General features: G+C 41.2%; 1 protein-coding gene across 1 annotated transcript in view; it reads left to right on the plus strand.

Annotated features, from left to right (window-relative positions):
- Positions 1-16,271, plus strand: part of LOC108893797 (LHFPL tetraspan subfamily member 7 protein) — a 92,010-nt gene that overhangs the window by 21,044 nt on the left and 54,695 nt on the right. The window contains exon 2 of the mRNA XM_018692157.2: positions 4,344-4,482. Coding sequence (XP_018547673.1) covers positions 4,344-4,482 — 139 coding nt within the window. The remainder of the gene's footprint in view (positions 1-4,343; positions 4,483-16,271) is intronic.

The raw sequence follows: 16,271 nt of genomic DNA on the forward strand, positions 1-16,271 counted from the left end.
GATTCCTCTGAAAGATGATGAAGTCACGAGACAAGCAGACAGAGAATAAAGAGGAGTGGAAACAGTTTACAGAGAGAGCAATGGACAGACGAAATCTCAGCTGATTCCTTGTGTGTGTGTGTGTGAGGCGGATCGAGCAGAAACACCTCTGGTGGCTCAGAGATGTTCTGGGAAGCTGTGTTATGGCGCTAATGGGCTTCTAGAGGCAGAACATGTCAAGGCTGATGCTTTAGTGTGACCACTGGGCTCTCATGCTGCTGAATGCTGATTAGGGAGGGGATGGCTGAGGCAAGCTCACCGAGGATGAGACAGCAGTTGCGTGCAGATGGCATACCTGTCCACATTAACAGTGGACACACACTAAAGCATGCACGCACGCACACACACACACACACACACAGAATGAGCCGTCTAGCAATATGGCAAACTTGTCACGTCTGCTTATCGGTGGATCTGCAGTGCTCTTGCTTCACCTCTTGTCCTCCATAAAAGCGAGGCACTGGATTGTAAAGTGGTGGGGTTATTTCTGTCAAGGGCCGGTGCTGAGCATTAACTGTCTCCTCTTCCTGGCACTTCTGAAGAGCAGAAATCTCCATTTTCCGCAGCCCTGCGCTGAAACATTTAGCCGTTCTGTCTGGTCTTGGAACGGCAAAGTGTGTTTAATGAGACATGCCTTGCCATCTCCATCTTGTAACTCCCAATTGAGGAGACAATGAAATTTCATTGGCCCGTACAGTGTAATCCCTGACTTCCTTAATGTAATTGGAAATCAAAGAGTCCCCTTCAGACTGTCCCATTATTACTCATAGCAGCTGGATGCAGGTTTTTTTTTTTTGAATTGGTTCGGTTATTGGTCTCCATCAGGCTCAGGTTGTGGACCATTTATTGTGGGAAACCAATAAAGTTTCTTTATGACAGAGCTGGGTAGTCTTACATGTGTATCAGTGTCTGTGGCCTTCAGTTTTATCAGCATTGTAACATTTGTATGGTTATATTAACAGCTGCTCCGGGCCACTTGCTAGTATCGTGAGATTAAATGGTGGTTGTGGGTCAAGTCTGCCTGTTACCTGTATTAATTATATTGTGTAGTAAAAGTTGAGTCTTTGTGCCTCAGTAAGTCACAATATCCCGAGAGGATTACCTTCCAAATCAAGTTTTCAAACCGCAGCAGAGTGAAAGACAATGAGATTGAAAGAACTCTGCCTGTCTCTTTCTGTCTTCTGCTAAAAAACAACATTTTTTTTCTCCTCCCCATAATTTACCACTCTTTCAAACCCCCCTCCACTCTCCTTTCCATCTCCAGCTGTTGCAGTGGCGCGACCAGTTATTCACACATAATTACAATCTATTTAGGAAGAATCACTGAAAGGACCAGCGCTGTTAGTGGCTCATTTTCGACTAAATTAACTTGTGCTCAGAGCAACGCAAGTACAGTTCAGGAAAGAGGCCTCCGAAATGTTTCTGTATAGTTTGTAAGTAAAACTTGTGATGATTATGAGTTTATTTCATCAGAAACACACTCACAATGCAGACACATTGCTGGGAGCTGATTAATGAAGACACAATTAATTGAAATGTTGGTTGTTTTCTGTAAAAATAACTGTGTAGTGCTCTGATAGCCTTTATTAGTCTCTTGGGCTGTGTTTAAATGGCACACAGAAAATGTCGTGTATAAATCTATTACTGCTCGCAGATAATTAAGTGACTGAAAAATGGACAGAATGCACAAATAGCAGCTGGATTTACAGCTTATATGGAAATATTTAGATTTACAAACAGCTACAGCAATGTTTTTGTCATTTTTATGTTAATTATCATTATCGAACTAAATTCAGCTGTTTCGTACTGTTTAGTGAATGTGTACCCTAAAGAACCAAACATGGCTGTCCCCATTTCCACCTCCACTCCCCTATATGAGACATGATGTGCCTTTAATGTGCTGCAGTGAATTGAGAACAGCAGGGTGGGAGGTAGGCTGCACACCAGGAGCCCACGAGGCACGCCAAGATCAAGCGGCGCAGAAAAAGGAGACATTCCTCTGCATACATGAATATCATTCCAGTGAGAGAGAAAGAAGAACAAAGACCACAGAAGTTAATGGCTTTCCTGTATCTTAAAGTGTGCCCCCACATTGTCTCTGTCTTCTTGTAGTCGCCCAGGTTCAAAACAAGAAAAGTGAGTATTGTTATTGGTACTGTATTGGTTATTTTAGTGTCAAAAAATACAATTAGAAATTAGCTTTTTCTACCACAGTGTCTTTTTTTGGAACTGACACAAAGACATAAAATTCTCTCTCTCTTTGAATAATCTTTTTGATTATTTAAACACACTCTCTTCTCAAACTCCATTGTAGCTGCTGGAAATATCACATTATCCAATTTTTGTCCAGCTGAGACTTATATAGCTATTAACATAGCTGCACTATGGAGAAACAGAATGACAAAATTAGGTAAACAGAGTGAAAACATATATGAGGACTGTGGATACAGGAAAAAATGCAGATGTGAGCAAACACTGGTAAGACCTGGGCAACACAACCTCCCTAGAGAAGAGGTTCCTGTACTCACTGTGGAAGTAGGGCAGACTACGAGTCTAAGCTATACTAGGTATTTAATCATAAACCTGGCCTGGATTACAAAAGTCAGTAGGATTTATCCTCTGGGGACCACGATGTCTGTACAAAATTTCATGACAGTCCATCTCATAGCTGTTGAGATACTCCAGTCTAAGCAGTGGACTGACTGACATTGCTATCACTGGAGTCAACAGAGATACATTATGTGTTAAGACTGGTAAAATACAGAAATATTAATGATGTTACAGACGGAATTTCTTGGTGTGTGTTTCTGTCTCTTGGCTAATATTGAGGCTTGCATTTGTAACTATCCCAGCAGCCATCATGAAGGAAACCAGACCCTGCTCTACTGAGTACCAAGAAATGATCACTGTGCTGAATAATGATGACGTTTGAATCGCAAATTAAATCAAACCAAACTACTGTCTTTCTTAAAATGATTTGCAGTAAAACTCAATTTCCTGAAAGAGTTGTTCTTATTCTGCTCATGTTCTTTCCTTTCTTAATTGTTATGGCCAAGGTGCCCTTATGCAAGGCACTTAGATCGCAGCAGTTCTCAAGGAGCTGATCTGTAACCCAGATGTGAGTGTATGTAAATTGTTATGTATGTGGGGTGATGGGGAAGAACACACACGCTCAGCAAACCTGGACAAATAAAGGTCAAAAGAATAATCATTGTCATTGCCACCAACATCACGACACTTCAATATTTCCTGGCGCCCCTCTCTGCCAAACACCCAGAACAAGCGAATTAAATCTTCTGTCAGGCATGGAAATCGCTCTGCTTTCATCCTCCCTCCATTCACATCAGTCACATCAGGGACATGCATAATGACACGTGTTTTAGGGCTGTAATTCCCTCGTGCATGTCAGACATTTCTCTCCGATCGCCCCCGCCTGCATGCTAATCACTAATGTGGCGCTGTTTTCTGACTGCGTTAGTGTGTTGCACTTGTCCAAGTCGGACACATTTTAAAATGTGTTGAGGAGGATGTGATGTGTGGCAGCTTTATTGAAGCTGGAGAGCCGGTTTGAGATGACTATGCAGATCAAACAGCACCACAAAGGCACACAGGTTGTGGGAAACACACTTGCACACCCACGCCGAGACACACTCTCTCTCAGGCCTTACTCAGCTGCCACTTGTCCAGGAATGCACACTTTCCCAGGAGTCTCTGCACGAGCAGAGCTAGAGGGCAGTTCAGCACATTGATTAGAATGAAAATCCAGTCAAACTCTGACAGGACATTGCACAAAGAACCCAACTCCCTCTCAGCTGGAGAATTAAATATGCTGCCTGCTTGTGTGATTTTTACCAGCATAGACACATTTACACAAACAGAAGAATTGTGAATGAATCATTTGTGTATGAGTAAATCCCTCCTCTTGCAGCATGTGTGTATGATTAAGTGAAGATGTAATGAAAAGGGACAGTGCCCTGTTGTCTGGCCATGGAGTGCTGTTTTCCAGCTGAGAGAGCCATTAACCTGTTAGGAGGATTGACTGTGAGATTATACAATCTGACCTGACCAAAACACAGACATTTGGTTTTGAGGAGTATTAACAAGTGAAGCAATGAATCATAACGCTTTAACACAGGAAGGTAAATACATTGCATTTGTCTGTGTCTACATGACAGAACAAGCAGCTGTCCACAGAGGAGGAATTTTCTCCCACTTGTCAATCAGCGTGGTTTTCGGTCTACTTTCACTGGAGCTAAAATTAAATTGTTCTTTGTGTGTGTGTGTGTGTGTTTTGTGTTCTTTAGACCAGTGCGGTGCTGTGTTCAGGCGGCTGTGCTCTGCTGGCTGTCAGCTCCCTGTTGGCCATCATCACCATATTCCTGCCCAGTGGAGGATGTGAGAGGAGGATCTGCACCCTGGCTGGATACATGCAGATGGCTGCAGGTTGGTACATATGTGAATACACACAAAGACACAGCAGCTTGCACACACTCCTTCACACAAATAGATAGTAATGGCAAATAAAAGGTGAACTTTTGAATTTGTGAAGTCCTGCATCAGTTAAGAATTCATCATTTCAGCATCCTGCATTCTCTATGTGCCTCTTGAGTATAAGACATCCTCCACTACCCCATCTTTCACCATTACAGCCACTGTGCATCAAGCACTGATAGCGCTGCCTATTACCAGGACTGTGGAAGAGGAGCTGACTTTGTTACCCATCAGTCAAAAAAACAAAAAACAAAAAACAAAAGAAACAGCTCGAATACAGTTGCTGCTAGGCAACCAGAGTCGGCAGGGCACTTGTAGGGGTGAATTGGCGAAGGGAAGGAGAGGATAGATTTAGAGCCTGCTGTAAAAAGACAATTACGCCTCCTTAACACAGGTCATTGGTTCAGGGCTACATGTGGCTTATCAGGCTGCCGCTTTCACTCAAACAGAGAAGTAGTCTCGTAAACAAAGTGCGGTCTTGTCAGCGCTTGGGCTTTAAAAACCCATAATACAGCACGGCTCATGTCACTGCTCAGTACTGGCCTTCACACTCTTGCCTTGTGCATTGGACCATTTTAATGGCAGTTGGTACAAATGTGAAGCATTTTGCTGTTGTTATGTGAGAGGATATGGTTCATGTGTGCTTTAGTTATAGCAACATATTTCCTTATACTTGTTGCACCTTCACACTTACCATTGTGATGCTACATAAGCTGGTTCTTATTGTGCTTTCCTGAACTGTTTAGGGAAATAAGACATAATATTGTGTGCAAATAAATTATTTTCTAAAATTCAAAATGAGCAATAAATTCCTGCAAAGATAGTGACATTCTCATCAGCCTCAGCTGTACTTTGTGTTTAGTGCTAATTAGCAAATATTATCATGCTAACACTTTAAACTAAAATGGTGAACATGGTAAACATTGTGTCTGTTTAACATCTACATGTTAACGTTGTCATTGTGAGCATGTTAGCATGCTGATGTTAGCACTGAGCCTAAAGGTGCTGTTTATATGTTTTTGCTATTGCTACATAGCCAATGTTAGCATTAACGGCTGTTACTTTCCAGCGTAGAAGAAACATTGCGAGTGCTGAAATTAGCATGCTAACCAGAGGGTGTACTCTAACCTCTTGTCTTGCAACAATAGCTGAAGCTAGTAAACAGCCATTAATGCTAATACTGGCTATGTAGCAATAGCACAAACATACATATTGCACCTTTAAAGAACCACTGTGCCTAATAACAGCCTTATTGAGCTCTTTATTCTCTATGTTTCTGGCATTTTCTACCTCTTCCGAAGCTTTTCTAGCACTTCTAATACCATTTGATTTAGTAAGTCTCAAGCCACTTCATCTGCACACTCTGTTCTTCAGATCAACTGATCCACAAACCCTTAATTGTTTTTTCCCCCCTCTCTCATTTATTTAGCGTCAGCAGCAATTACAGAGCCTCTATCCTTGAGAATATTGAGTAGCTAATTTAAATCCCTGCATGTGGCATTTAACCAAACGTAATTAGAGGCTGAATTCATTGGGCAGGTTAAATCTTTATTGGTAAAGCTGAAACTTTCACAGGGCATGGTTAATGTTGTGTTTGAAGTGGTACTTATTGCTTACAGCCAGGCTCTCATACTTCACTGTCTGACTCCAGAATCAGATCAATGTTGCTTTGGGAAGATGAGAAGGAGTTTGTGCCAAAGCAGAGCCTCTTTTGTGTGTGTATGTGCATGTCTGTGTGTGTGTGTGTGTTTAATCCCGTTCAGTGTGCCTTTCGTTGTGGCAGACTTTGCTAAATAACAATGCGAAGTGAGGAGCCAGGCCTTTGTTCCGTTTCCAGGTCGACTCTTGTCTAGATAGACAGAGGTTTCACAGAGAACCCACAAAACCCTGAGGAGGCCAGATCAGAAGAGTGTTTGTTTTCCCAGCATTGTAAGTATGGCTGTGTGTGACTGTGTGTGTGTTGAGAGGGTGCTATCAAAGTGAGCTGATAAACTGAAACAAGCAGATTAAGAACAATGGTTTTCTTTGTGGTGTGCATATTACCAGTGTTGTTTTTGAAGAAGTTTGTTTTCTAGCAGATTGGGAGAAATGAACTGCTGACGAGACACTGCTTGTCAACTTTCCCTTTGCAGACAGAAGTGGTGCCTGTTTTGATCCCTATATTTTCTACAGCATCTCTGACAGGCAAAGGAAACATCTGTATGTGTGTGTTTGATGTTGTGTTACTCTACTTATGAGGGCTGAAAGTCACTGAAGAGACAACAAAAAACAAACAAACAAACAAAACAACAGCATTTTGCTGTTCATTACTTCTGTCAAGGTTTGGATTAAGATTGGAATAAGGTATAGGTGAGGGAAGAGGCTAGGGTTTAAATCACCTATAAGCAATGATTTGAGAGTTTCCTGGTTCATTTTTATTCTTTTCTGTTGAAACAGACTTCTGAAGTAAGACATAATGTCAGGTGGGGTCATTCAGAAGTGTAAACTAATGAAATGTCAGGTATGAAGGGAGGGATACATTTATTTGAAGGAACTTTGACAGTGCTTGGACTGGAATGTCACCGTTTTAATGAGTAGAGAGTTGTTTTATATTTATAAGGTGATAGGATTAAATAAAGCAAAATGGATTTCATATCAGATACAGTGCAATGCAAAAATCCTCTACTTTTCATGGAGCTTATATCACTGCATCAAGTGTCAATAGGTGAAAAGACGTTTTATTTTATTGGACATTAGGGTTAAAAACAGCTAGGCATGTCGTGGATCTATGGTTAAGGATAAAGGTAGTCGACTGAAACTTTATGTGATAACTTGGCACAGTAGTGACACCCTGGTTCATAATAGTCTATTTCACTTTTGATGATGTTAGACTTAAACCAGAGTGTGCTACATTACATCATGTAGGATTCAACAACAAAACACGTTACTGGGTTAAAACCCTCTCCAGATGTGTGTTATGACATGTAAACACACAATCCTTTGACTTTGCAAGTGCCCACACACACACATACACACAGCAGGGGTCGAACCAGGAGAAGTCTTTTCTGAGGTAAACGTGCCCAGCTCTTCCCTTTCTCAGCCTGATGGTCCCATGGGTGAGGTCCAGAATTAGATGTGAACTTGCCAACCTTCCACTGGTTCAGCTTGGTACTCCATCCAGCCGGTTAGCTGCTGCGCTGCCGAGCGCTGCCGCCATCAATGTTTTACGCTCGGAGAGAGGGGGAGGCGGAACATTTCTGTGTGCTAAGGCGGTGAGCTTTTTCTCCTGTCATGCATATTTCATTGGCCTGTTCTTTTTAGTGGTCAGGATCCATTGGATTGGACGGCTCTTTGGTCGGGCGGTGTGTGTGGTGTGTGTGTGGAGGGTGTGAATGGAGAGGAAGACATGCAGATAGACAAATACAAATTTAACATTTAACTTTCTATGTAGCTACCAAGCTCTGAGTAACAGTAACTTAACCTTTATTCTTGCTGGTAATTCCAGTTAATTTTACTCAGACTCATTCGTTGACAGAAGCAGCTGAAGACCATGTCGGGGTTTCACTGTGCAACAGCGCTCATGCAGATTCTCACAGTGCAGTTATCTGTTCAGGCCTGAAAACATGTCACACTCCGCTGAGTGTACAAGCACTCACTGCACATACAAGCTTAATCTCAGCTGTTTTCCTGCAGGGTTATAGCCAAATTAACATATAGAGATCATTTACATTGTGTGCTTACATAAAAATATCCTGAAGGTTTTATTTGTCGCATTGATTGCCTGTTGTTTTCTCTTTTTATTGATTTGACTGCCAGTGAGTGCTGTTCCAGTTCAGAATGAAAGAATGTTTTAAAGTGGTTCTTTGGGAGTTTCAAGGGTTGAAGACTTGAAAGGGATACGCCTGAAGCTTTGTTATTCTGCTCTTGAAAGAAATATGAACCACAGGCTGTTTTTTCTTACCTGTACAGTCAGAGATGTTTGTGTTGCTCCGTCTGGAGCAGCAGCAGCAGCTTGCGGTTTTTCATTGTAACATGGAGAGATAAAAGGAGAGGAATGGCACTCACTGATAAATGGGGAACCACAAGTGAAATCTGGCTTTATTTTGTGCACTGAATTTGGCAGAACGTTTTTTTTAACACATGAAGAGTATGTAAAAAAAATAATAACAAGGGATCCTGTAATCTAAGAAATAGCTTGTGCAGCAACACAAAAAATGTTTTTGTGCTTTTCCTAAAATGCCAAGATCAAACTGAAATTGTTTTAGCTTAAAAAGAAACCAACAGTTGAAAGCACAACAAATTAACAAAAGTTTTTAAAATTATGTTTTTTGGTGAAGTCCTAAGTAATAGCTGACTTAACTGTGTAAATGTAGATTTTCCTTGTTGATATACAAAGCCTGGTATGGTGAATATACCTGCATAACATTAGTATATCCGTTTGTCAATGTGAGCATGTTAACATGTTGACATTAGCATGTAGCTCAAAGTGCCATCACAGAGAACTGTCTCGGAAACTCATATGTCATAATATATATTCTGTGCAGCAGAATATATATTTAAATTATTCCTTTTTTTTAGCTTGTCAACCATCAAGCAGCCCCTCTTTATTTTGTTACCCATGGTCCTTTACTTCACAATCACTGATTTAGAGAAATATTTGATATATGGCTGTAAGTGTTAAGAGGCAGGGTAAGATGCTCATGGGCACAAACTAACCTCTTGTAAGACCTAGACCATTCTTGTGGTATCTGCAGATATTTTGTTTTAGCCTCAGGACAGTATTTAAATCAAAAGCGTGACACTCTGGCTGTCCTTGGCACCGAATGAACAAATTTTGCAGTCACGACTGAAACGATCCTGCGAAAGAATGTTATCGTTCGCTTGGTGGACCAACTTTTGGCTGGAAAAGGTTTCTAATTTGGAGCTGAACTTCATCCAACACAGTGTACCCAGTGAATATTTCCCTTTGAAGATTCCCCCTGTACAACCCTCTGAAACTGCGCCCTCTTATCTGCATCCCCATCAGAGAGAGTCCTTCAGTATTGTTACCTCGACCCTGGCTGCTTGGGGAAAGGAAAGGGAGTTTGTATGGCTGTGTATGTGTGTTCCCTCGCCCACAAATACACTCTCACATCCAGTTTCATTGTGCTGATGCTGAGGAAGCCTGGCCTGCTGTGTCAGCGTTCCCTTGGGCAAAGCTGCTATGCAGATGTCCTCCGAAGCATAGTGATGAAAATAGGAAGTTGCTTTGATCAAAGCACCTGCTGTGTTTTTTCAGTGCTGCTGTCGCCGCCGGAGCCCATATGGTACCTGTGCCAGCTGCCAATCATCTCTCCGATACAGATGAATACATTTTCCATATCAGGCTGGATTAGCGCAACAGACTTTATTAGCAGAACGTGTCCCTCCAACAATTAAATTACACTTTGTGAGTTCTTTTCTCATCACTGTGTGAGGAAGGATGATTGGAACATCATTCATGTCACCATTAGTATTCTGAGAGTTTCTCCTCGGAAAAGTCTCAGACTGAGCGAAGGAACTTTTCTTAGAGAGCAAACAACACCAAAACATTGTTTGATTATCTCTGCCATCTTTGAATTCCTTCCAGCTGCCTCCAGGCACATGATGTAGCCGTTCCTGTCCAGTTTTCCACTTGTCTGTATAGTAAATCCATGCTTCTTTTTCTGACCTGTCACTCCTCCATCTTCCACCCAATTTTTTTCTTTCATCCTTCTTCTCTTAACTCCTCTCCTCCTTGCTGAGTATTTCCCATAAGCACATCTTTATCGCAATCAGAGCCCCAAAACCTCTTTCTGCTTGTTTTCTGTCGATCACTGATATTTCATTCTGTTTCATCATTACGTTTTTCAAGGGAGAACTTGTTCACCACCGAATCACACTGATCTTCCACAGAAAGAGAGAGAAAAGTCGATTTAACTTCCACACATGAGCGCCTGCTATGTTTTCTGTCTGTTTTTGTGCGTGCGTAGGTGCGCTGATAGATTGTGACCCAGTTTAGATGCAGCGTGCTGCTGACACTTTAACCCCTTCACCTGTGACTCACAGCGTGCTGACAATACACATTAATCATAGATGAGGGTCTTGTTGGTCAGAGTGTGTTGTGTGTGTATGTTCAGTGCGTGTGTCACTTTTTGTATAATCAGAACCTCATTTTGCTCTTGCTGTTGACAGTAATGTGATTGGTCATATCTCACCATTGCTGTCTCCTACACACACACACACACACACACACACACACACACACACACACACACACAGACACAGAAATCTGAACATTTTCTTTGGATTTATGCTCCAGTTTTGCAGATCTCATTAATTAAACAGGACAGAAGCAGATTTACACAGAAATAATTAATATTTACTGGAGAAACACTGCACAGCCACTTCATCTGCAAACTTGACAAAGCATTTACAAACATGCAACAAATTTGATTCATTCATTAATATGTTTTGCTGCTGTATTACAGCATCTTTCATTTTTGCAAATGTACCCAAACGGCTAAGTTAGGCCTAATGTCTACATATGAATCACAGCCTGCGCATGTGTATGTATTTGTGTATGTTAAGCTTGGTCATTGGTCAAACCTGATGCCTGGTGTAATTATGAACACGACAGCACTTGGCTCTGTTCACTCACTGATGCATTACCCACAAAAACCACAGTAATTGGTCCACCAGTCAATTAGAGTTGGAATTGAGTTGTAATTAAGACTGAACTCTCATCCTGTCCAATTCATCTATTTTCTTTTAATTTACCAGAGAGCTCTCGTATAGACGTCTGAGATCAACAGTTTTCTAATCTATCTTTAATGTTGCCTTTTGAAAGTGCATCTGTGCTTTGATATTTCCCTCTTCATCACAGGCAAAGAGGCAAGAAAACCAGTGTGTTTCACAGAGTTTTCCTGTGATAATAATCTTCTTTACAATATTCATTAAACTTCCTTATCATCTGTAAATGTTAGAAACCCTTTGATTATCTCTGCCTCTGCATAACAAACACAGATATATATAGACATACACACACACACACACACACACACACACATACACATACTGAAACTGTCCTAGCGTCCTACACCTTTCTGAGTTGTGTCATGGTAGCAAGCAACAAATGACAGAGGAGAAGAGGAAGATGAACAGGGGTAGATTGAAAGGAGAAGAGTGGGAATTATACTTTATATTTTTTTTTACTTTTTCCATATTTGTTCTGGTGGACAGACTCAGTCCTTCCACCTCCGTCAGACAGAGAAGAACCAGCGCAGGGCCCAAAACACATTCAGCTATTTTTTATTCCTCTCCTGTCTCTTCCTGCTTCTCCGTCATCCTGCCATGAAAACCCTGGCAAACGCACACGCGCGCGCACACACACACACACACACACACACACACACACACTCAAAGAACCAGTGGCTATGCATATTACATGAGTCCTCCACCTCTGAAGGCCTCTCTGCTTTTTTCATTTTGCAACTTACAGCAGAGATGATGAGGTGGAAGCCAGATCCTGCACTTAAGGGCTGTTTCCTCTCTTTACTGCAGAGAAGAGAAGCTGCTGTTTATGGGAAACTCTGACTTGATGTTGTGTGCTTGTGAACCAGGAAATTAAGAAAATCCATTTGCCTATTGATGTGCCGGTGACGGCGTTTCCCTATTGCTTTCTTTTAATCTTCCTGTACTTGATGTTGCTCTGAATTTCTTTGCCTTGGCTTTACTAAAGATGTTACACATGCTGGTGGGGATTTTTCAACAGCAAGCTCCTCTTTGTTTCTTAAATGATTTTCTGACAAAACAACACTTGGAGCAAGCAAGATAGAGATACAAGTACGCAGAATAAATGGGTCTTCTCCGAGCCCGCAATCTTGCTAATGGTCAGTTAGCATACCTGTTAGCTTCTTAGCCTGATGGGACAATAAGTGCACATGGTTTATTCAAAAGATGTATATCTCCCATTAACTCCCCTCTCATAACTGTTTGTAAACCATTGCTCCTCTGTTGAACAGTTTTTACACTACTCTCTGTTCTGTTGAAATTCAGCACTGTCTAAAGTTCACCAAAGTTGAACTCGTCATGAAAACTTCACATGGCTTTAATTTACCACTACAAATAAATTCACCTAGTGCTGCAATTTTATTGGAAATAACTGGCATGAAACTCATATCTAAATATTCTGACCCATTCTGAACAGGAAGCACTGCTAACACTCTGGTTGTTAAATTAGATCTAGATGGCTGCTGGTTACAGTCATGCTAGTAGGTTGACTCAGTTATGGTCACAGTAATACAAATCAAATGTGTGTGTGTGTGTTTGTCTTCAAGTAATTCCCACTAGTGCTTGTTTGATGAGAACAACAGCCAGGATGACTCATTGTTGTGTCTGTGGCTGTTGGATTGCAGCTGTTTTAGTCCTCCACACTGGGCCCTCAGCTGTAAACACACACACACACACACACACACACTTGGATGATTGTATGCGTGTGTTTACACGTGTGCATGTGTTTATGCGTGCTTTCCTTTTGGTTTCATTTTTCTTATGTCATTTTATCCTCTTCCCTCTCATGCAGTGATTGATCCTCTGCTCAGAGGCTTCTCCTGAGTGCGTGGTGATGAGTGAGAGCTTGTGCCGTGCTGTCGTGTTTTTGTTTGTGCCATCTGTGTTGTTGGGAATTTGTTTTTGTAGGCAGTATGCAGGGTTGAGACCGTCGGTACCTGTCACACACACGCCATGATTGATTAGACTGTGCTGCTCGATTGCTATTGCTTTGCTTGTGTTTATGACTCTCTCATTTGCATGAAGTGAATGACTGTGTTTGCTCTGCTAAGTGAATTAAAAGGGCCACATCTGAAGATCGTGTGTCTATGTATACTGACAAACAGATTGTGAATTTCTGTACACATACTGTATGTGAAAATCGAGTCATGAAACAGTAGGGTGAAACAGATTTCAGTTCAAGAAATTTGAGGTTGAAAGGTTTTATCAGAATCTGCCCTTTGACCAACTTGGCAGTGAAGCAATGAGAAAAGTCTAAATTATTGTCTATGATAAAGGAATAGGAGTAGGGATTATGGGAAATAGGTTTATTTGCTTTCTTTCTGAAAGTTTGGTGAGAAGATTGATACCACTCTTATATCTGTCCATTAAACAAGGTTCCAACCAGTAGCTGGTTAGCATAGCTTAGCATAAAGACTGGAAACAGGAAAACCTATAAAGTGCACTAATTTACATGTTATATAACTCAAAGTGTCATATTTATCCTTCAGATATTAGAATGGTATCCATCTTCTATGGTATTAAATACTCAGCGAGGAGGAGAAGAAGAACTTCTTTAAATGTCATGCTTGGTGACAGAATAGTTAAAGGAAAATGAAAGCTCTACAGCTAAAGCCTAAACAATCATAACTTAAATGCAGCAATTTCTAGTTCTGTGTACAACTCAGATAAAATGTACAGAAAAGAAGACAGAAAAATAACATACTGTTTTGTACTAGCACAGACTATTTTCTCTGCACGTACAGTCGCTGATCCTGCAGGTCTGCAGATGAAAAGGGAAGAACAGCGGTGATCCAGCACATGTTTGAGCTTTCAAGTGTCTGTGGCAAAGGCAGAGGGAGCAGCAGAGGGAATATTTTCTCACAAGGACATCAGTGGCAGCAGCGCATCTGGGGACTGACTGTGCGTTCAGAGTCAGCTGGATAACAGCAGATATCAGGTAGATTCAGCCAGGTTGTTGAAGAGCAAGTGGGCACAGTGGTCAGTTTCAGATCAGCAGCAAAAGCAGGTCAGAGTTTATCGCACTTTTTGAGGGAGTGAAGCAAAACCCGAGCTACATCAGAAAACCTACCAAATCTGACAAATTCTAGAACAAGATCTAGATACTGTATGGTTGTGAATGCACATACTATTATATATAAATATATAAAGAGATAACGATGCACCTTAAGGCAGTGATACAGAGCACATCAGCTTTTTTAAGTGCAAGAAGAAGACATGACTGATCTTTTGTCTCAAACACAAAATGTGTTTGTCCCTGGAGCATAGCAGTGAATCACTTTGGTGTCTTTACAAAAAGACTTTAACATTTAATACCTCTGTGTTTGGTTATTACTCCGCTTTGTTTTAATTTCATGCTGATGTTGCTGTGTCATCACTGCAATGAAAACTACACCCAGTCCTGAACCATCTGATCCTGCTAAACCGGATGCATTTGCAGCAATATGATGGATCTCAAGCACTGTTACACCAAACTGTTTATTCAAGCATCTGTTCCCCAGAGGTTAGTTCTTTCAGCAGGATGCTCGAATTCCCTCAAAGAGCAGAGCCTTTTCTACAAAATGCAACTATATTCTCATTCACTACAAACGGTTAGATTCTTAAGGCAAACATCTCATCTAAAGATTTTTTTTACCCCCAGTTAATACTATTTTCACCTGTGTTTAAATTTGACACGTGAACTCTAACTCTCATTCTTTGATGTGATGTGATGGTGTGATGAACACACAGCTGCTCTCAGTGCTTTCACATGTTTGGTGTGTGGAAGTGAGACACGTTTGTCTGTCTGTCTGTCTAGACTAGACTACAGTATAAAACACTAATGAAAGATGTCTGCTATTGAGCTTGACTTAGAGAGTGTGTGTGTGTTTTGATGAGCCACGAGTCACTTTCTAACATACCTCTACATCACTGTGAAAAAGATGTATCCACAGGTGCATGCCTTTGACACACGCACGCCCACACACACACACAGAAACACATACCCAAAGGTAGAGGGAGAGGGCTTCACATTCCTGTCTTGACCCCCCCTGAGGGCCCCACATAGAGTCAGCACTGTGTCTTCTTAAATCAAACACGCATTCTTTCACACAAAAGGGCAGGTAGACATATGGGTGAGTTCACACATATACAGATGCAATATTCGCTCTGTCTGGCTTATATATATCACATGCCCATATGCACATACACAGACACACACATCTTTGTTGTTGGTCCTGAAGATGTCTATCTCGGCTCTGCAGAGGAAAAGATATGATATGTGCATCTCTTTCTAAGGTTATTTGTAAGCAGCTATCATATCTCACCATGTAGGTAGATCTCAAATCAGTATTCTGGGAGAGACTACAGGCACACACACACACACACACACACACACACACACACACAGAGGTGTCATAAAAGCGCTCGATCGTGGATGGTCTCTTCTCCTCACATGAGAACCAGAGCATATTACTCTAGACCTGTCCACAGTACACACACACACACACACACACATATTCACTCTATCCATTGATTATATCGATCATTTTTGTAATGAAACCTGTCCTCGTGTTTCCATCCCTTGAGACCCTCTTGTCAAGGTGTGTGTGATCAGGTTTTACTTCTGTAAAAATGACATGGGTTTAGAGGCCACTATGTCTATTGAATAAGTAGAAGGGGAAAAAAAAAATTCAAGTTCAAATGTGAGGATAATGATGTCACCTTGGTCTCTTGAAACTTGTGATGGTTTTGTTCACAGTTTTTTGATCTTATATAGACTGAAGAATTAAGCAATCAATGTTATTAAGTAATGTAGAATGAAAATAATGGTTAATTGCAGCCCTATTTTTAAGTTTCAAAGTGTGAAATGTTAAAATCACTCCACATAGGTTTGTCCTATTTTGGGGGTGTTTCTGTTAATTTGTCCACCATCCCCTGCAGATAACCTCGTAAACTTTGAGTTCTAGTAAGTTAAAGAAAATGTGTTTGCTTTC

Source organism: Lates calcarifer, linkage group LG20 (genome assembly GCF_001640805.2).
Source record: "Lates calcarifer isolate ASB-BC8 linkage group LG20, TLL_Latcal_v3, whole genome shotgun sequence".
NCBI lineage: Eukaryota > Metazoa > Chordata > Actinopteri > Centropomidae > Lates > Lates calcarifer.